The following is a 22,345-nucleotide window of genomic DNA, read 5'->3' as shown; positions in this document are numbered from 1 at the left end:
CGTGAAATTTTCACTTTAATAACTTTTATTTTAGAAAAAAAAGTGCCATTCACTTAAAATGCAGAAAAAGATCGTAAAATTGAAATAAAAGTTTAGTATTTTGTTTGTCTTCACACAGTGAGAGAGAGAGAGTGAGACTTTTTTTTCCTTAGTCAAAATATATATATGTTACATTTCAGACAAGAATTTACTAAAACAGGCATTTACTTGGGGGTTACTAGGTTACTGAGATTAGAGTCGTAAAATCACAAAATGGGAGCATAGGTGATTCATAAGTTAGCACGTGACTTGTTTGAGTTTGAAACCTCCACTTTGAATGAAACTGATCTTGTATAGTCTAATCACTAAAATTTGAATCAGTCAGAATTAGTTGACTAAAATTTTTACTAATTTTTCGTAAAAAATTACTATTTTTTGTAGTAATATTTTTTTTATCAAAAATTTTTTGATTAAAACTGACTAATTAGTAGAAATTTTCACTAATTTTTAGTAAATTATTACTATTTGAATTACTAATATATTTTTACTAAATTTTTAGCTAAAACTTAGTATGAATTTTTACTAATTTTTAGTTAGGTTTTACTATTTTTGATTTAGTAATATTTTTGTTTACAGAAACTTCAGTTAAAAATAGCCAAAAATGATAAATTTCTACTAGTAAAAAGCATCTTTTTACTAAATTTTTGCTAAAAAATTGATAGAAATTTTTAGTAATTTTTAGCAAATTATTATTATTTGCTTTACTATTTGCTTTAGTAATTTTTTTTTTTACTAAAGTTTTGGTAAAGAAATTAGTAGAAATTTTTACTAATTTTTAGTAAATTATTACTTTTTGAATTACTAATAATTTTATAACCTAAATTTTTAGGGGAAAATTAGTATAAATTTTTACTAATTTTTAGTAAAGTATTACTATTTGATTTAGTAATATTTTTTTTTACTAAAGCTGTAGTTAAAAATGACTAAAAATTATTAATTTTTATTTATTTTTAAAAAAATATTACTACATATTTTAATTTGTAAAACTTTTTTTTTTACTAAATCGATTAAAAATTAGTTTACAAATTGAATTAGTAACAGTTTTGACTAATTTTTAGTAAAAAAAAAACTACTAATTGCTACACTGAAAAAAAAATTTATTTTATTCAAATACCGGTTTATTTGGTTATTATCAAATAAATATTTACTTGAATCAAATATTTCTTATTTGAATCAAATATATAGTATTTGAATTAAATATTTCAGTATTTGAAGCAAATACCATTTATTTCATTCAAATAAAAAATATTTGATTCAAGTAAATATTTATTGGATAATAACCAAATACACCGGTATTTAAATCAAATAAATTTTTTTTTCAGTGTAGTAGAAAACTACTAATTCATTGAGTAAATCGGCTTACTAATTTAAAATAGTAAAAAATACGATTCACTCCATGAATTAGTAATTTTTTACTAGGAATTAGTAGTTTTTTTTACTAAAAATTAGTCAAAACTGTTACTAATTCAATTGGTAAACGAATTTCATTAGTAGAAAACTACTAATTCAGATTTAAAGAGTACAATTTTTTTTTACTAAAGTTTTAGTGCGAACCGGATAAAGTTAATAGAAATTTCTACCAATTTTTAGTAAATTATTACTATTTGAATTACTAATATTTTTTTTACTTAAATTTTAAATAAAAAATTAGTATAAATTTTTACTATTTTTGTAGTAAAGTATTACTATTTGATTTAGTAATATTTTTTTTACTAAATTTTTAGTAAAAAACAAGATGAAAAATAATTAAAAGTTATCAGAAATTTTTACTAATTTAAAGTATTAAAAATTTTAATTTAAATTAGTGAACATATTCTCACTAATTAAAATTTAGAACGTATTTAGTTTCAATAAAATTGATGCACGGAGAAAAATGAGTTTGCTATTATATGGATAGCTAATTTTTAGCTACAGTAGCTAATATTTAGCTACAGTAACTAATATTTAGCTGTTACAGCAAACTATTTTAGCTATAGTAGCTAATTTTTAGCTGTATTAGCTAACGAAAATTGCTGTCTATATAATAACAAATAGGGTTAGCTAAAATAACTAAATTTTAGCTAATATGGCTAACTTTTTTTCTCCGTGTGAAAGTAAAATTTCAATTTTCTTAAAAAAATTTTTTTTACCATTATTTATAAAAAAAAAAAACGTTATAACGTGTAATACTTTAAAAATAAATCATTTCAAAACCATTAAATCGAAAATTTCTTTACTCTATGGTAAATTAAATTCTTTATCAAAAATACCAACACAATCAGGAGCAAGAAATCTAATTTTTTTTTTCTTTTTTTTAATCGATATAGAACTGGGTCATAGTAGACCTAAAATAGAAGTTCAAATCGAATACAGTAATACAAGTTGTATGTATATCGAGAATGAAATAAATCGTTCGTTTAACGAGATCGATAACTGTTTTTGCGATTAATAGCTTAATGTGATATATAATGAAATCGAGATTTTTATATTCCTATTATCGCAAGTGTATATGTATGTATTTTAATTTACTCTATACTTTTTATTTGTGTATATATATGACAGTTACGCTCTGAATCTTTGGAGAATAATACCTTTCATTTGATATAAATTATAGTATTGAAAAGCAAAATTAAAATACATGCGAAGTTTATATAACAATTGTTGATCGAAATTTAATTCAGTTGTTGCAGTAGCTTTCGTGAATTTACATTATAGATTATAAAAATATTTTTCAAAAATTTGAATTAGTAAAATTCACTACTAGAATTATTTAGAAAAGAAACGCAGAATAAAAAATTTCATTTTAGAAGAAATTTGAGGAAAAAAAAAAGAAGTTGATTAGAATGTAAAACAGAACACTTGGAATGTAAAAGAGGGACACTTGGAATTTAAAGGAAGGATGTCAGTTTCAGAGAATGTAAAAGATGGTCAGAGGTTTGGAAAAAAAAAAAAAAAAAATTGTTGAACCAGTTTACTTTCCAAGCAGATGCATAGGGTAAGCTTGAGATTTTTTCTCCCTGCACTCCTTCATTTTCTTTCATTGCATAGATTTGCCATTTTTCCAGGAATTGAGTTTCTCTCTCTCTCGTGAATATAGAGAAACGTTTGAAAATTGTAAAAAGAAACGAGTAACAATGGTTTATATCTAGTTTAGAATGCTTGACCTAACGGGATCATGTTTAGGGTTTAAACACGCGACTCCATGTCTCTCAGATTAGCAACGCTACGTTTTTTTTTTTCCTCCGAAAAAGTAAAACTTTCTCATCTTCTAACTTTTTTAATCCTTTTCGAAATATTTAACAGATTTGTTATAATTTTGTTTTCGTTATACAGCATCTGATTTTTGGAACAATATTTTTTTTAAAACACTTTTGTCCAAAAAAATACATACCTTGAATTTAATCGCTTCTTCTTTAATTTTAGGTTTTCAAATTTTGGTTAATTTTTTTTTCGTTTTGAAGCAATTAATTAATTAACTCCAATTTTGAAGAAAAATGAAAAAAAAAAAATAATTTTTGTTGAAAAACAGTGTCCGAAGGTTAGGTAACAATTTTTCGAATGGACGACCTAACGGGATTAAAATAGTGCATTTATGGTTTGGGACTCGCGATCTCGGAACGAGTTTTCATTTTGAAGTTAGGTATATAGAAGCGTTTTAAAAGAGGGATGGTATCAATGTTTTTTTTGCTACTCTACTTTCTACGGTTTATACAAAAGCCACCGCATTGCCAATGGCGTCAGTTATGGCTGACGTTGGACACGCTCGACGGGGTTCCCGGGAGATTTCTTTTTTTTTTTTTTTTATTTTTGGTCGTCAGAAGACTTTCTGAGACCGAAAGCTCGTTACCGTTTTCGTTAACCCTTTGAAAAAGACATCGCGAAACTTTCTTCTTCTTCTTCTGGAACATCGTTTTAGTCAAAGGGAACATTTCAAAGGAAATGACAAAAATAAATTGTCTCAATGTTGTGATTCTAGAGATTTTAGTTTATTATTTTTTTTAAAATATATAAAGGCGAAGAAAATTTCTTTAGTAAAATTCATTGTATAGGTGCAATTTTAAAAATATCAAAACTACACTCATTGCAGATTACTGCTCTCCTTTTTTACTCCCTTTTTTACAAGCCACATTGCTTTTTTGTCCATCTACAGTAGCTAATCCAACTGCTGGAAAATAAAAATTTTCGTTACTGTAAAGTAATTTCTCTTTTACTTAAACTGAAAAAAATAATATTACCTGAAAGGTTTCACTAGAATATCAAAATTTCTAATTATTTCAATTAAATCATTTTTATTCTACTAAAATCCTGAAACTTTTTTTTTTCCTGTAGGTTTAATTTTATAATTTCGAATTCAATATTCTTTCAATGAGACGGAAATTTTACTACTCATATTTATAATTAAAAAATAAGCAATGTTATTTTTTGGATGAACTGAAAATCTAATTGGATCTGTTTAATTAAGTTCAAAGTACTATTTTTAGCTCTCTGTAATAGACGTATAAATACACTTTTAAAAGTCTGTCGCTCGTATATTAAATAATTTGAAGTTAATTTTCTCAGAAAATTTTGTCTTATATGATTCCTATCCATTAATTACACTGAAAAAATGTTTTGGTTTTCAGAAAAAAAAAATTTGGTTGGTATTTAAACCAAAATTTTTCTGTTGAATCAACAAAATTTTGCTTAACTCAATCAAATTTTCCTTGAAGCCAACAAAAATCCTTTTCTTCGTCTTTCGGTTGTAAAGTTTTATTGAGACAACTACAATTTTATTAACGCAACAGAAAAAATTTTTGTTTAGACACCAATTTTTTTTTTATTATCAAAATCGAACCCTTTTTTCAGTGTAATTTCTCAAAAATTTTTACAAAAATGTCAGATTTTAGGGCAGGGAGATTTTGAGAAAGCAACATTTTTAAGCATTTTGTTGAATTTAAGCCATGGATTCGCTTAACAGGAGTTAAATGTTAAATAGCAGTATACTGAATTTTAAATTTATCTTAAAATAAGAATTTCTTTTTTTTTACCTTGTAGAATTAAAAATGGAGGTATTTATATTCTTTTATTGTGTTTATTCTTTAATAATTTTTGTAAAAGCATTATACATTTTTCAAAAGTATTACAATTTTTATTTCTTATTTTCTATGTCGAATCTGCATGAAGTACATTTTTTTTTTTGTATTATAGATGGACCACTAGATTTATTCTCTTTCTCAATTTTGACCACCTGGTCCTCCGCCCATACCTTCTTGCCCACCTGAGCCTCCAAATCCTCCTTGTGATGAACCACTTGAACCATTTGAACTACTTGACCAACCACCTTGTCCACCTTGTCCTCCTGAGCTTCCAAATCCTCCTTGTGATGAACTGCCTGAACCATTTGATCCACTGCTTTGCCCACCTTGACCTCCACCCATACCACTTGGTCCTCCGCCCATACCTCCTTGCCCACTTGAGCCTCCAAATCCTCCTTGTGATGAACCACTTGAACTATTTGACCCACTGCTTCGTCCACCTTGACCTCCGCCCATACCACTTGAACCTCCAAATCCTCCTTGTGATGAACCACCGGAACTATTTGATCCACTACTTTGACCATCTTGTCCTCCGCCCATACCACCTCCAAATCCTCCTTGCGATGAACCACCTGAACTACTTTGACCCCATGGACCACCTTGAGCAGCTAAATCACCTAAAAAATAAAAATATAAATAATTCTACTTTCATACTACAAATGCAATTTTAGTTCGTTTTCATTAAATTAAAGTTGAATTTAATTAATGCCAAAATAATATTTTTCAATTTGGTATTTGTTAATTTTTTTAATAGAAATTATTAAGTTTCTTACCAACTGCTACAAAAACAATTAAACAGATGAGAGCGAATTTCATTTTGGAATGTTGTTTCTCTCGTTGATTTCAAATAAAGCCTCTTTATTGACAGTGTACTGAAGAAACTAATGATTTCCATCGGATATTCCATGCTTTTTATACCATTTTGACAAAAAGAAAATTCAAATTAATTCTAATGCACGTAGAAATCTTTGAAAGTTTAGAAATTTTAAAATTTAAATAAAACTACATTCTTTACAAAATCCATTTTTGATTAGTAACAAACGTTTTTACATTTATAGAAAACATCTATTGTTGAGTAGTACAATATTGAAAGGCAATTATTTATCTCTACGTTTCAATGTATATTTTCTTCATTAATTTTTTCTAAGCATTACATAACTCACTATTTGAAAATAATTAAAAATTTTGCATTCGTTCAATTATGTAAGGAATTGTATTTCAGTATATTCAAGTTGATTATTTAAAATTCAAAAGCATAAAATAGCTGCTACAAGGTGTAGTACTTTTTGTGTATATTTTAACTCCTGTGTAACTTTTTCATGAACACTTTGCTTCCCTATTGAGATGGAAATTTTCAAATTAATAACTAATTTGCTGTCGAAAAAGTCACGTTTTTCCAAAGTTGTGATAAAAAAAAATGTTTTTCAGGAAAGGAAAAACATTAAAAAAATTATAATCAGACTTAATTAATAAATACTTTTAAAATAATAATATTTTTATGTTATGTTCATCTTAGAATTTCAGTAAAATTTAGTTCTCTTATAGAAACATTTAGAAGGTTTTTTTAAAGTTAAAATATATTTCTTTTATAAATAATATTTGTTTATTAAAAATTCCCTATCAAAAATTAACTACTGGGGCAGTACAGCGCCAGTACTACCAGTAGTGGCGCGATATTGGTACCAGTACCGCGCCAGTAGTGAATTCTGGTAATTTTTTTTGTAGGATTATGATTAGAATTAATAATGCAGATCTTTGTTTTATTATATACTTTATTCATTTATATTAATCAAAAATTTACACAGTGAGTAGAAGAAATTTAGGTGAATTTTGAATTTTTCTATCTTTTATTACAGGCAGAAAATATTTATTTCTAAATCAAAACGCAATTTTTGAATATTGAATTTTTTTATTCAAAGTTTTTTTTAGAGGAATATTGACAACAATATAAATGAAAAAACGTGTTTGGTTAAAAATTGTTTCTTTATTTAAAAACACAAAGAGATGAAGAACTGACAGTAAATATCCAAAATTAGATTCTGTTTTAGAAATTCAATTACATGAAATATATTTATTATAATTCTAATAGGGCTGGATTTAAGTGGTGAATTTATCATTTTCTAGGTTGATACAATATTGTCCTCTTCACGTTAAGCCTTAACTACTTGTACTATTTCGCATTCCAAATCCTCCTTGCATTCCAAATCCACCGCCCATACCACCAGGTCCTCCGGACATACCGCCAGACCCACCTGAAGTATTTTGCATACCAAATCCTCCACCCATGCCACCTGATCCTCCGGACATACCACCTCGACCACCTAAGCTCATTTGCATTCCAAATCCTCCACCTTGCCCACTAGAACTACTTTGCGAACCAAATCCTCCTTGTCCTCCGGATCCTCCACTTGATCTACTGGACATACCACCTTGTCCACCCATTCCGAATCCGAATCCACCCATACCACTTGATCCTCCTCCCATACCACCTCCTCCCATACCACCTTGTCCTCCCATACCCATCGACATTCCTGGCCCACCCATACCACTTGATCCTCCTCCCATACCACCTTGTCCTCCCATACCCATTGACATTCCTTGGCCACCCATACCACTTGATCCTCCTCCCATACCCATCGACATTCCTTGGCCACCCATTCCACCTGATCCTCCTCCCATTCCCATCGACATTCCACCCATACCACCTGGTCCTCCTCCTCCTCCCATACCCATAGACATTCCACCTCCTCCTCCACTTTGACCACCTGGTCCTCCACCCATACCACCACCGAATCCACCACCTGGACCACCTTGAGCGGTTAAACCATCTGAAAGATGAAAAAATTATTGACAGCCCAAAAATCTTTGTTCTTAGGTAAAATTAGGTAAAGAGTTTAAATGCAGTTGATGCTAATTAACAACTAATTTTTGAATTGGCAACTTTAAATGAAAAACAAAGAAAATTAGGATTCTTACCAACTGCAAGCAGAACAATTACGCTGACGAAAATCAATTTCATTTTGAATGCTATTTTTCTCCTTGACTGCCAAGTAAAAATTTCTAGACAGTAGTGAAGAAACTGTTAAGTGTTTCATGCTTTTTATACAATTTTAAAGAAAGGCAAATTAATTCTCACGCACGTAAAACAATTTAGAACCATTACTGCATCTTCAAAAAAATAGATAAAGCTGCTTTTATTTTCTGACGTACGTTTTTGTACAATAAAAATCATTCTTTACATATTTAAAAATGTTGTACAATACTACTAAAAGCTAATAATGCTATTGTTTATTCATCTTTAATTGTGTATTTTATTTTTTAAATTTTCTACGCATTTTATTATTCACTAAAATAATAATTAAGAATTTAGTATTCGTACGTCAGTTAATTTTATTATTCAAGTTGAATATATCAAAAATTCAAAAGCATAAAATTAAAGAAAATTTAAAATAAATTTTTAATTACAAATACTTCTATTGGAAACTTACTGCAAATTTATTCTTATTCAAAATGATAAATTTTAGTAATATTTATTATATATAGAAGCTATTTTCAAGTTCTAACAGATTTTCTACAGATTTTGTGAAAAAATAGGAGGGCAAAAAGGTAGGAAATAATCAATTTACTAGGTTAGATTTAGTTTATTATTGTGAGAAAATTTTTATTTTTAATTAAGAATGTTGCTTTTAATGATACAAACTTTTAGAAATAACTACAAATTCTGTAAAATAGTTTTTGATTTAAAATCCATCTGGACCATTGTTACCATTTTGCCCACCAGATCCGCCTTGACCATTTTGACCATTTGAACAGCCATTTCCACCTGGTCCATTTTGGTTATTTGATCCGTCATGTCCACCTGAACCATTTGACCAGCCTTTTCCTCCTGGTCCATTTGGACCATTTGACCAGCCTTTTCCTCCTGATTCATTTTGACCATTAGACCAACCTTGTCCACCTTGACCATTTGACCAGCCTTTTCCTCCTGATCCATTTTGACTATTTGACCAACCCTGTCCACCTGAACCATTTGACCAGCCTTTTCCTCCTGATCCATTTTGATCATTTGACCAACCTTGTCCACCTGGACCATTTTGACAATTTGTACAGCCACCTCCATTTTGATTATTTGAACCGCCAGGTCCACCAGGACCATTTGACCATCCTTTTCCTCCTGGTCCATTTTGACCATTTGACCAGCCTTTTCCTCCTGGTCCATTTTGACCATTAGACCAGCCGTGTCCACCTGAACCATTTTGACCATTTGACCCACCAGGCCTACCTTTATTTTGACAATTTGAACAACCATTTCCATTTTGATTATTTGATCCACCATGTCCACATGGACCATTTTGCCCATTTGACCAGCCTTGTCCATTTGATCCGCCTTGCACACCTTGTCCACCACAATCGCCTCTTCCATTTCCACAACCATTTTGATTTTGTCCACTTTTCATTGGTGGTTTTCTATCATAATTCCCCTTTTGTTGTTTCGGAAAATTTTGTCCACATTGTTGACATGAATGTCCATTGTTATTGTTATTTTGCCCACCTTTTTCAAATTGTCCATTATAGCCAACATCAAAATTTCCTTTACCATGCCCACCTGGTCTACCTTGTACACTTTCTGTATATAATCCAACTTAAAGAAAAGAAACATTTAAAATTCCCAAAACAATAAAAACAATTAGCTATGCATTTTATAAAGTTAAAAATAATTTTAAAAAATTAACTATCTTACCAAGTGTAGTAATAACTATTAGACTGACAAGAATAATTGATTTCATTCTAAAAAGAAAAATTTCCCTCTTAAATACTCAATCCTTATAGTAATTGGTTATTAAAGAGACTGAAATATACTGAGTGATTTATGATTGTTATATGATATTTTGTAAAGAATTTCAAATTAATTCCAGTGCACGTAATATACTTTTATAGACTAAATGTACAACATTAACAGAATAGATATAGCTTATTAACTTTTTATTTATGTCAGTGGTAAAATTGAATAAAACTAATAATACACATTTTTATGTTCCATATTAAATATAGTTTTATTAATTTACATAATAATTACATCATTCAAAAGTTACAATTTTATTTTTTATTTTCCAGCTTATTTGGATAATTTACAATAATACACAAAATTGACAAATGAAAAGTTGAATTATGATACAGTTTGACCACCAGGTCCTCTTAATATACTCCACCATCCGTTTTGACCATTTTGTCCTCCTCCCATACCTCCAGACAATCCCCACCCTATACCTTGTCCCGCAGACAGTCCCCACCCTCCACTTTGTCCTCCAGAAATACCCCACCCTCCGCCTTGCCCAGCTGACATTCCCAAGTCTCCACTTTGATCACCTTGTCCTGCAGATATTCCCCACCCTCCACTTTGCTCACCTCTTCCTCTAAATATTCCATAACCTCCTGTTTGGCCACCTAGTCCTCCTAACATTGACCAACCGACTCTATTGTAACCATTTTGTCCTCCAGGTATTACCCATCCTGCATTTTGACCACCTTGCCCTCTGGATATTCCCCACCCTTCATTTTGACCACGTTGCCCTCCGGATATTCCCCACCCTCCGCTTTGATCACCTTTCCAACCTTGACCGATGGACATTCCCCATCCTCCGCTTTGACTACCTTGCCCATCTAGTCCTACGGACACTCCCCACTCTCCGCTTTGGACATCTTGTCCACCTTGTCCTACGGACACTCCCCACTCTCCGCTTTGGCCACCTGGTCCTATGGACACTCCCCACTCTCCGCTTTGGCCATCTTGTCCTACGGACACTCCCCACTCTCCGCTTTGTCCACCTTGTCCTACGGACACTCCCCACTCTCCTCTTTGGCCATCTTGCCCACCTGGTCCTACGGACACTCCCCACTCTCCGCTTTGGCCACCTTGACCACCTAGTCCTACGGACACTCCCCACTCTCTGCTTTGGCCATCTTGCCCACCTGGTCCTACGGACACTCCCCACTCTCCGCTTTGTCCACCTTGACCACCTAGTCCTACGGACACTCCCCACTCTCTGCTTTGGCCATCTTGCCCACCTGGTCCTACGGACACTCCCCACTCTCCGCTTTGACCACTTTGCCCACCTGGTCCTCCGGACATTCCTTGCCCATCTGAACTATTTTGCATCCAAATTTCTTCCTGTATATCAAACGTTATTTCGGACCTACTAATTAATTCTTCTGGCCTACCTTGACCAAATTGCCCACCTGAATAGAAAGAAGCTAATTAAATAACGGATTAACAATATTCTGCAAAAAAAAAGAAATGCAAAATAATTAATTTTTAAATATTACGTAGCAAGTAAATCTATTTTTCTATTGTATTATACCTTGAAATGAACTTCCATTGGTCATGCCTTGCCCATTTTGACTTTGACTTTCCTCCGAGTCACCTTGAGCGGTTAAACCACCTGAAATTAAGAAACAAATTAATATATTAAAAAATAATTAATTATTAATAAATAAATAAATAAATAATAAACAAATTAATTAAATTAAATAAAAAATAATTAATTAACAAACAAAAAATACAAAAAATTAATTTTCTTACCCAATGTAATAAGTGTAATTAAACTAATAATAATTAATTTCATTTTAACAATAGTTTTTCTATTTTTTAACAGTATTAAATAATTTCCACAGATGAGTAAATAAACTGAAATGATTTAAATGTTTGCTACTGCTTTATTATGTATTAGCGGAAGCAGAATCATTAATTCTAATGCACGTAACGCTTTTTTAAAAATGTATATTCATGAATGTTTTTCATTTCTTATTTTTCTTCTATTGTTATTTTAACAAAAATCGTTTTGTGAGAAAAAAAAATCATTGATTTATATAATCAAATTAACTGCGAATAATAAGAGATTATTTTTATAAATTTAATATTCGCTTATTATATCTATTTTCATTTTTAAATAATTTTTTCTTGAATGTTTCATGAATATTTATAAACAAAAAAGAAAAAAAGGTCTTTTCATATCTTAAATTAAACGGAAACTTACAATGGTTTTTTTTTTATTTTGATGAATGCGAAAACAAATATTGATTAAATCAGTTTTTTTCCACAATAAATTCAAAATGAATTAAAATAGGATGCTTAAATTTATTTATTTATTAACTATAAATAATTATAATAATAAATTTATTTGTTTATAGAAAATTAAAATAATTTATTTTCGTATATTAAAATTCAAAAATTGGATTTATAAACGTAAAGTATTTGAAAAATATAGAAAAAATTAATTTTTTTTTTTTATTCTCTTTAAAAATCTCGTTTTAGCGAATTTAAATTTGTTTAACCGATTCGTCTAATTATATCTCTCATATGTTTCTTTGACTTTAAAGCGGCGCTTGAAATCAAAATTCAAACGAATGTAGAAGATCAAAGCCAATTAAATTGATACATCATTGGCAAAGATGAAAAGAATTTCTAATGTAAATTTGTGTAAAACATTTTAACGAAACATTTTGTTTCTTTTCTGTTTTTTTTTTTTTTTTTTTTTTTTAATCATTTCTTATATAATAAGATACATTCGCAAAATAAATTTTTCATTTGCTGTTAAAATTTTTTTTTTTTTTTTAATTTAAATTCCTTGAAAGTTTAAATTAATTTTGTCGCATATATAAATATACAAAAAATATCCTAACATAATATGTATATCTGTATATAAATGTACGTTCTCATTAAAGTTTCTCCCACTGTTTTAAAGGGGACAAACATTTTACACCCCAACGATTTTAATTTGCAAAATGAAACTTCTCTTGCATTTTTTTTTTTAGTTTCGTAGTACTTATTTTTAGACAGAAAAAAAATGTATAATTTTGCCTTAAAAACAAGTTTACTTCCCTTCGTGTATATATATAGTAATCTGGTACATCAGAAAAAAATTTCATATAACTTATATATATATATATATATATATATATTCAAGAATATACAATATTTCTTATACGAGAAATATAGGACGATTTTATAACAAACTTGTAGTAGTTAGATTAAATGAAGCTGATGATATTAATAAACAATACAGTTTATCGCTGAGTTATCTCGTCTGTAATCTTATACATAAAATTAACATTTCTTTTTTGTTCGTAAAATATGTACATTTTTCATTTAGAAACCTGCCTCTCTTTTTTTTTATTTATATAAATATATATATATATATATATATATATATATCGAAGTTCCAAGTTTCATTTTGCAAATAAATCTTTTTTTCCGTATAAAAACAAGTTTATTTATTCCCCTCCCCCTTTTTTTATTCATAATCGATAAAATCGATTAATTAAAGATATGTGTTTTTTTTATATATAAAATTAAAAATTAATAATTATTGTCCGAGATGAAAAATTTGTCAAAGAATGAAAAGAAATGTGAATCTTTTTTCAAGTTGTGTTTTATTTTCTATCTTTTTTTTTTATTTTTGTAATTCATTACAATTTAGAAATTATAATTATTTTATAATTTTATAATAATTATAATTATAAAAAATAATAATCATATTTAATAATTACATTATTATAAATTATTTTCACTTCTTCTTTTGATTTGTAGACAATTTACTGATTACTAAACTATCTACTCGAATTATAATAATTAAACGGATACATCACTGAGGATGATAAATTGTTCAAAGTTGATTCTGTAAAATAGAATAAAATGTAAATATCGGAAAAATAATCTAAAATAATAAATAAATAAATTGAATATAAATAATACTTTTTAACATTTTTCTTATCTGTGTAATATTGCATTACTTACGAATGTATAGCAGAAGTTGTTGAAGTGTTTGATATATAGAATAACCATTATTATTATTATTATAATTATAATTATTAAAGTATGGTGGTGGTATTGTTTGAGAACCATAAATAAGTTGTGCTATAGGATTTAATACAAAAATAAGAAATAAGTTTCAAAAAATTGATTCTAATGTCAAAATTTAATAATAATTTATATAAAAAAAAAAATTTTCTTTTATATAATATTAATTTATTGTACTTAATTTAATGATTTTCATTTTTATTATTCAGACAAAACACTTACATGGATCATACACCTGACAATTTGCTAAAAATAAGAATACATTATTTCTAAATAAATTAAAGGTATAATTTTTATAAATTATAAATATAAAAATTATAAATAAAAAATAAATAAATATAATTTGAAATTATACTTTTTTCAAATTTTATTATTTTAAAATTGTTACACTAAAGATTATCAATAAATATTTATTAAAAATTAAAAAAATAAAATTTAAAATAACTCACCAAATTGAACAAATATAATTAAAAGTAAATAATGCAATTTGCATTTTAATATAAAATTGAAAAAGTTCATTTTAACTTGTAAACTGCAAAAAAATTTTCTTGAAATGAAAAATGCTTTTAAAAAATAAAATGAGAATTTTTATGATTTTATATACTCTTCTCGAAGTGAATAATTAATTCTTAAACACGTACACAAATATGTTGTGTTCAAAAAAAAGTTTTTTTGAAAACAAGAAAAAAAAATCAAGAAACAAAATTCAATAATAATTGTTTTGTGCAAAAATATCTTTTTTTTTTGTAGAATTTGATAAATTCCTATCATGTTTTTTCAATAAGTAATTACTACGTGCCTGGAATTATAAATGATAATCGTTAATAAAAAAAAAAAAAAAAAAAAAAAAAAAAAAAAAAAAAAAAACTATAAAAGACAAAAACTATTGTCTTTCAATTATATTTTTTTCATTTATTTATTTTATTAGTAAAAAAAATTACGTAATTTGGAAAACAGAATAAATCCACGGTTTATTATTATAATTAAAAAAAATATTAATTATAAATAATAATATTAATAATAATTGAAATAGATCGTACATTGTACAATAGGGCTTGTGTTGTATATTATTAATAAATAAATAAATAAAAATTGCAAAGGAGAAGAAGAAGAAGAAGAAGAAGTTTATAGTTAAAATTAAAGTTTATTTTGTAATTTTCTTTTCAATTTACTTGGATTTATATAAACAAGTAATTTTGCCCCGGAAAAAAAGTGTTTCATTAAAACTGGATTTACTTTTAAATATATATATACATATATAGGAGTGGAAACTTTTTTTTTCCCCATAGGGATCAATCTCTTTTTCATACACACCTAGTGTTCGAAATGTTTCATTTTCAAAGTCGAATTTTAGCCTTATTTGCATAGCAAGTCGAGCTGATTAACGTATAGACCATCGGTTAACGACCTTCAAGCTTCAGAGTTTACAAGCAAAATAGTGAGCGAGAGAAGTTGGTATATATACGGTAAAGTTTGAAACACAGCATGGTGCTTTCTAACGAAGCTTGTGTAGCTTCACATCTTTCATATATATACATATATCCCAGGGGCTCTAATTCAAAAATTTGCATGTCCTACATTAATTTCGTTATTACAAAACTAAAGAACAAATAAAGTTTTAAAAAGAAAAATTAATTTTTAGAAGAAAAAAAAACAAAATTTAACAACATACTCATACAATTATTATTTTTTAATATTGTTAATTTTTGATAGAAATAATAATTTTCAATAAGTTTTCAAATTTAGCGCCATTTTTCAAAATGGCGATAACGTTGCCGCCATATGAATAACCTATAAAACTGCTCTTTACTACGCGTGCGCGTTTCTATTCGCAACTGCGCTTGCGCCAGTATAACTCTCTTATATTCTGAAAAAAGTGCGCTTATTTGGAAATGCTTTATAAAAAAATATTAAGAAAGAAATATAACAAAAATTTTCACTATTGAATTTATAAAGCATTTCAAATAAGCGCGCTTTTTTCAGAATAAGAGAGTTATACTGGCGCAAGCGCAGTGACGATTAGAAACGCGCACGCGTAGTAAAGAGCAGTTTTATAGGTTATTCATATGGCGGCAACGGTATCGCCATCTTGAAAAATGGCGCTAAATTTAAAAACTTATTGAAAATTATTATTTCTATTAAAAAGCTAATAATACTAAAAAGTAAAATACTAGTAAATAATTATTTTAGGAGTGTATTTTATAGTATTTTTATAAGTATTTATGTATATTAAAATAGTATTTTTAAAATTTAAAACATTATTTTCGAAATTTAGAACAGAATTTTTGAAATATGTTGAAAAGTAGAAGATATTAATAATATTAGACACTATGTATGTACTCTGAACACCTGAAGCATTTATGGGAATAGCTTCGGTCTCTCATGATGGTAGAAACTATATATGCTTTTGTTGTATGGATATTGGTAGAGAATGGGTTTCCAGTGTTTAGGGGTCGAAACTCTTGTACTCTCCATACTCTTTGCTCTCTCTCTCTCTCTCTCTCTCTCCTTCTCTCTCTTTCTCTCTTGTTTTCTCAATTTCTCTCTCGTTCCTTCGGGACTCTTGGAAACAGGACATCCCTGGCATCCAGGCTAGGTCCTTTTCCAAACCCCACCCCTTTGCTTCTTACTTCCACACCCACACCACTTGCACCAAGCTTAAAATCTTTGCCTCTACAAAAGAGAAATTGGCAAAGAATAAGAGAGAGAGAGAGAGAGAGAGAGAGAAAGCGCAGAAGGCGGAAACTGCATATTACTTGGGAGAGTTTCGTAACAATAGCTCCCTGAGACTCTCTCAAAACTATGAGAACTGTTATTATTCTCCAAGCTTAAGATTTTCAAGTACATCTGGCCTCGATGAAATGCCATGCGCTGAATTTCGACAAATTTTCTTAATTTACGGCTATTTTCGCGAATAAGAATGAGAAGAGGAGAGCAGGGGGGTGCAGGGGGCGGGAAATAATATTCCAACTTTAGGATCTTTTGAGGAAAATTTATATTCAAAATCTTCGAGATAAAATTTATTTCTTAACTTTCTTAGAGGGAAATTTATATTTGTTCGCCTTTTCTCTCTTTCTTATTCTTAAAAAAATAAGGGAATAGGATTTTTTCCCTCTTTTTCTTTAAATAAAAAAAAAAAAAACAGGAATTACGAAAATGTTTTTTTCTCTTTTTTTTTTTTAAAAAAAAAGGAATTACAAAAATGGTTTTTTTTTATATAAAAAGGAAATATGAAATATTCTTTCTGTGTTTCTAAAAAAAGAAATTTGAAATATTCCTTCTGTGTTTCTAAAAAAAAAAAAATGGAAATATTTAAATTTTTATAAAAGTTTATTAAAAATTAGAATTTCTTATATGAAAATTTGCCTTTTTACCATATTTTTCCACGACTTAAAAATGTTTTTACTTTGAAAGTAATTTTAACTAAACGTTTTCTATTCGCGAACTTAATCCGACGGCCATGATACTATACTCCATAGTTAAGTATATCTGACTCCAATATAATTTTCGCTCTCGAAAAAAAAATCTTCATTATTTCTTATCATTTTACAATTTACCATTTCTGATTTAATTTCCAAAATTTGCAAATTGAGATTTTTAATTTTCTATTCGATATAAATAAAAAATAATTTTATTATAATTATAAACTTCATTCAAATGCTGCGATGGTCGAATATACATTATAAAAACATTATTTCGAAAATTTACATATATTTAAATAAATAAAAATATAAAATATATATATATATATAAAATAAAATTGAATATTTCACTATATATAATGGCTGTGCGCGCTCTCATTAATTAAATAAAAGAAAATCCATACGAATTAACTAATTAGCGTTTGATATATTATGTTAAATTGTGCCAAACGCTTATTACATTTTCATGTTTTTGTTAATTTATAACTCAAAAAATAATTGCCACTATAAATAAAAAAAATATTGAAAATACAAATATTGACTCATTAAATTGAAATTGATCGTCTTTTGTCGAGGGTGAAATAAATAATAATTTTTTTTTTTTTTTTGATAAAAACAAGAATATGGCTAGTCACTTATCTCTTCTTAAAGATCTTGATCTTAATTTAGAATCAAGTTCATGAGAAGACACAATTTATGGGAAGATCAATTTTTTCTTACACTTTATTACAAAAAATATTGTCGTGATATTATTTACCCAGTCTTTATAAACGACACTTATATGAGGATTATTTCAAATTCCGTCACACACACGTAAAATAACGTTTTTTTTCTGTTTGAAAATAATAATTGCCATTTTTTAATAATTATTTCAAAATCCGAATATTTATTGATTATAATTTTTTTTTTCAGATTACATCGCCCAGCATCCATTGGGTAAGTTTTTACCTTGATTTTTTCAAATACTTTTTTTGTATTACAAATAATAATAATATTCGAATAGATTTATTATATTTATTTTTTTCGTTCGATGTTTTTTTTTATGATGATCCGTTCGTGGGCCAAATCGGCACAGACTTATACGGGATTATATATCTTGAGTTTATTTGATTCGCGGTTTGTGTGTGTGTTTTTTTTTTTTTTTTCTTGCCAAAATGAATTTTTCAAGGCATCATTTTTCCTCTCATGGAAAAAGTCACTCTAATCATATCGAAAAGGTATCGATTCGCCTTTCATATATGTTACGATGCTATGAAGATGGAAAAAAGTGAACAAAACTTTTAGAGACCAAGTCCATAAAATCATAAGGAATCAAATATTGTATGAGAGGGGGGGGGGGAATATTTTATTTATTTATTTTTTATTATTATATACCTAAATTGCTTTTAGTAATTATTTTCACTTTTAATATTATATTGAAAATGATAACACTGAATATTCATTTATACGAGTTAAAAATATATAGACAAGATAATAAAATATCGAAATTATATATATATATATATATGTGTGACATAATTGAAAATGTCATTTGAATATATATGTCAGAAATAACACGATTTGCAAAAGGTCTTTTAGATATTTGTCTGAAAATAGTTGCGAAACGGTCAATTCGATTTTAATATAAAATTTAAGTATTATAATATTTTAAAGTGAGTTTTTTTTCTCGAACATTTTTAACTAAATTATTTTTTAAATTCAAAGGTTTAAAAAATTATTAAATTTAATAAATGTAATAATAATAATTAATTAGTTAAAAGTATAGTTAATAACAATAAAAAAAGTCTCAAAACTCATTCACTTAAAGAAAAAAAAAAAATTTGAAGACAAAAATAACATTTTTATACAATGTATGAATTTTGATATACCGGCACGACATAATTTTGTCTCTCTCAAATAAAGTATGATGAATAACATTTTTTTTTTTTTTTTTTTTTTTTTTCATACGTAGAATAGAATGTCAGAAAAAAAGTCAGACGTGAGGTTAGATGTACGGCGCCGGATGAGAGAACAAAATTTCTTTTCCTCTCCGGTGAGGAATTTGATTATATCAATCGAGGTGAATACGAACTTTAAAAGGGTCACCGTTGAGAAAAATAAAGGGAAACCGGTTATCTAAAAGAGGGACAAGTTTTGGGGGAGGGTATCCGAGGTGGTAAAAAAAAATTGAAAAGTTTTCTAGTCTTTTGTTAACGAAAAAAAAAAAAGGACCCGGTGAACACCTTATCAATGGAAATGATTTTTGGGAGGGTCCAAACAAATGGCCGAACGGAAATGGTGGATAATTCACATAACAAGATAACTTCCTTCTTTATCTCTCTCTCTCTTGGTTCATATATATATTCATGTTACAAATATTTTAGCATTTTAAGAATCTTTCTTTGGAATTTTAAATAAACGATCGACCCAGAAATGGAAATTTACATTTCAATCGAATTATTTATTTTAAATAACAGTACGAAGTAAGTGGAAAATGGAAATTTACATTTTTGTTTTTCGAAAATAGTAATCGAATAGTGATAGTTTCTAAACAGAAATAGTAATCGTATAGTAATAGTTCTTAAACTGAAATAGTAATAGTTCCTAAACAGAAATAGTAATAGTTCCTAAACTGAAATAGTAATAGTTCCTAAACAGAAATAGTAATCATATAGTAATAGTTCCTAAACAGAAATAGAAATAGTTCCTAAACAGAAATAGTAATATTTCCTAAACTGAAATAGTAATAGTTCCTAAACTGAAATAGTAATAGCTTCTAAATAGAAATAGTAATCGTATAGTAATAGTTCCTAAAAAGAAATAGTAATAGTTCCTAAAAAGAAATAGTAATAGTTCCTAAACAGAAATAGTAATAGTTCCTAAACAGAAATAGTAATAGTTCCCAAATAGAAATAGCAATCGTATAGTAATAGTTCCTAAACTGAAATAATAATAGTTCCTAAACAGAAATAGTAATCGAATTGTAATAGTTCCTAAACAGAAATAGTAATCGTATAGTAATAGTTCCCAAATAGAAATATCAATCGTATAGTAATAGTTCCTAAACTGAAATAGTAATAGTTTCTAAACAGAAATATTTATCGTATAGTAATAGCTCCTAAACAGAAATAGGAATAGTTCCTAAACTGAAACAGTAATAGTTCCTAAATAGAAATAGTAATCGTATAGTAATAGTTCCTAAAAAGAAATAGTAATAGTTCCTAAACATAAATAGTAATAGTTCCCAAATAGAAATAGCAATCGTATAGTAATAGTTCCTAAACTGAAATAATAATAGTTCCTAAACAGAAATAGTAATAGTTCCCAAATAGAAATAGCAATCGTATAGTAATAGTTCCTAAACTGAAATAATAATAGTTCCTAAACAGAAATAGTAATCGAATTGTAATAGTTCCTAAACAAAAATAGTAATAATTCCTAAACAGTAATTTAAAAATCAAAATACTGAAAAAAATTGCAATAAAGTCTTGTCTATTTTTGCAAACGAGTCGCGGAAAGTGTTTTTTTTTTTTGGGCGGGGAAAAAGTGTCAGACTGATCGTAAAATTGCAAACGCATGAGAATACAAGGAAAATGGTTGTCGTATCGAATAGGACGATAAATTGCGGAACATGTATTCAGTCAATAATCGATTGAAAAGTCCATTATGAGAATGAAACTCGATTACATTGACAGCCATTATTTTGCTATAAATTTCACTTTGATGATGCGTGTATACTCTGTTGTTTTCACTATATATATATATATATGTGCTACACGCATTTATATTGTAAAATGAAAACTCTTCATAAAAATATATTCTCTCTGAGATTTTTATTGTACCATTGAGAAGAAATTTTTATATTCTCTATTTTTAGATTTTTCACTTATTTCTCGGTTAGTAAATACAGAAAATAAATACAATCAAAGAGAAAATTTATTTGATTCAAGTACAGTGTTTATTTAGAAAATAGTTTATTTCAAAATATCGAATTGTTATAGAAAAATTATCAAATTTTTGTTAAAAAATTTGGATTAATTTCGACATATTTGGTATCAATTTGTATAGTTTCAAATAAAGAAAATTGGTTCAAATACAGAAACTAAAATACACAAATTTAAATACAAAAATTCAAGTACAGAAATTACTAGTTTAAATACAAAAAATTATTTAAATACAGAAATTCAAGGACAGAAATTTATTGGTTCAAATAAAATTTACTTAATGCAAATAAAAATTGTTTTCTTCAAGTAAATATTTATTTGATAATTAAAAAACCGATTACTTGAACCAAATAATTTTTTGTTTTCACTGTAATAGTAAAAAGAAATTTGTTTTGTAAAATTATAAAAAAAAATACGTAAGAATTCGTTCCAAATTGAATAAACAAAATTGAAGTTGAATAAATTTATAGCTGAAATTCATTTTGAAACCAAAAAAATGTTGCTTTTAAATTCAAATATAAATTCGTCAAATTTTTTTGTCTAAATCAGCAGAAACTCGAGTGAATTTTTCGAAATTGTTCCTGTTGACAAAGAGCATACCAAAATTTACCTCCTTCTCCCCGTTACAAATAAAGAAACGATGGAAAATTGCAACTGTTTTCTCAACAAAAAAAAAAAAAAAACAGAAGAGTAAAGAAAAATGCTCATCTCGTTGTAAATAGGTCAAAGCAGCAATTTCGAATTTGATCCCATTTGTCAGCTCGATCTCTCTCTCTCTCTCTCTCTCTCTCTCTCTCTCTCTCTCTCTCTCTCGCTTTCTCTTTATTATGACAAATTTATTGGGTCGATTTTTGGCCCTGAACAAGATTATATAGATGATATTTTAGCACTCGTCTTGTGGCACTGATAAACAAGCATAGTATCTAATGGTGTTAAATTTGCATCTGTGTCTAAATTGTATATGCGCGAGACAAAGAGAGGGAATATCAAGATTGGCCGGAAAGCTTAAAAGTGGGTTGGGTGATGGTGGTGGCGGTGACGTTGATATGC

General features: G+C 27.9%; 4 protein-coding genes and 1 long non-coding RNA gene across 17 annotated transcripts in view; 1 reads left to right on the top strand and 4 right to left on the bottom strand.

The window, feature by feature from the left end:
- The window catches only part of LOC127280935 (uncharacterized), a 133,462-nt gene that overhangs the window by 80,564 nt on the left and 30,553 nt on the right, over positions 1-22,345 (top strand). For both annotated transcript variants that reach the window (XR_007842899.1, XR_007842898.1), the window contains exon 6: positions 18,285-18,308. This is a non-coding gene — a long non-coding RNA (uncharacterized LOC127280935). The remainder of the gene's footprint in view (positions 1-18,284; positions 18,309-22,345) is intronic.
- On the bottom strand, positions 5,070-5,987 carry LOC127280934 (keratin, type I cytoskeletal 10-like). Its single transcript, XM_051304356.1, has 2 exons — positions 5,867-5,987; positions 5,070-5,710 (listed from the first exon to the last, which is right to left on the bottom strand). The coding sequence occupies exons 1-2, from the start codon at positions 5,907-5,909 to the stop codon at positions 5,232-5,234; spliced, it is 522 nt and encodes a 173-aa protein (XP_051160313.1). The 5' UTR covers positions 5,910-5,987; the 3' UTR covers positions 5,070-5,231.
- LOC127280932 (uncharacterized) lies at positions 7,058-8,192 on the bottom strand. Its single transcript, XM_051304355.1, has 2 exons — positions 8,070-8,192; positions 7,058-7,921 (listed from the first exon to the last, which is right to left on the bottom strand). The coding sequence occupies exons 1-2, from the start codon at positions 8,110-8,112 to the stop codon at positions 7,251-7,253; spliced, it is 714 nt and encodes a 237-aa protein (XP_051160312.1). The 5' UTR covers positions 8,113-8,192; the 3' UTR covers positions 7,058-7,250.
- LOC127280931 (uncharacterized PE-PGRS family protein PE_PGRS20-like) lies at positions 8,729-9,957 on the bottom strand. 2 transcript variants are annotated; one of them, XM_051304354.1, is made up of 3 exons: positions 9,835-9,957; positions 9,133-9,735; positions 8,729-9,069 (listed from the first exon to the last, which is right to left on the bottom strand). In XM_051304354.1, exons 1-3 carry the CDS (start codon positions 9,878-9,880, stop codon positions 8,834-8,836), a joined length of 885 nt encoding a protein of 294 aa, XP_051160311.1. In that variant the 5' UTR covers positions 9,881-9,957; the 3' UTR covers positions 8,729-8,833. The 2 variants fall into 2 exon arrangements, with proteins under 2 accessions (XP_051160311.1, XP_051160310.1); XM_051304353.1 differs by having other exon boundaries at positions 8,729-9,735.
- On the bottom strand, positions 10,121-11,799 carry LOC127280929 (uncharacterized). 11 transcript variants are annotated; one of them, XM_051304342.1, is made up of 4 exons: positions 11,674-11,799; positions 11,453-11,533; positions 10,920-11,330; positions 10,121-10,841 (listed from the first exon to the last, which is right to left on the bottom strand). In XM_051304342.1, the coding sequence occupies exons 1-4, from the start codon at positions 11,714-11,716 to the stop codon at positions 10,261-10,263; spliced, it is 1,116 nt and encodes a 371-aa protein (XP_051160299.1). In that variant the 5' UTR covers positions 11,717-11,799; the 3' UTR covers positions 10,121-10,260. The 11 variants fall into 11 exon arrangements, with proteins under 11 accessions (XP_051160299.1, XP_051160304.1, XP_051160300.1 ...); XM_051304347.1 differs by having other exon boundaries at positions 10,121-10,802; XM_051304343.1 differs by having other exon boundaries at positions 10,121-10,919; positions 11,007-11,330.

The sequence above is a fragment of the Leptopilina boulardi genome, unplaced genomic scaffold (assembly GCF_019393585.1).
Source record: "Leptopilina boulardi isolate dan_hultmark-lab unplaced genomic scaffold, ZJU_Lbou_2.1 LbouV2_258, whole genome shotgun sequence".
NCBI lineage: Eukaryota > Metazoa > Arthropoda > Insecta > Hymenoptera > Figitidae > Leptopilina > Leptopilina boulardi.
This window is presented reverse-complemented; position numbering and strand designations above follow the sequence as displayed.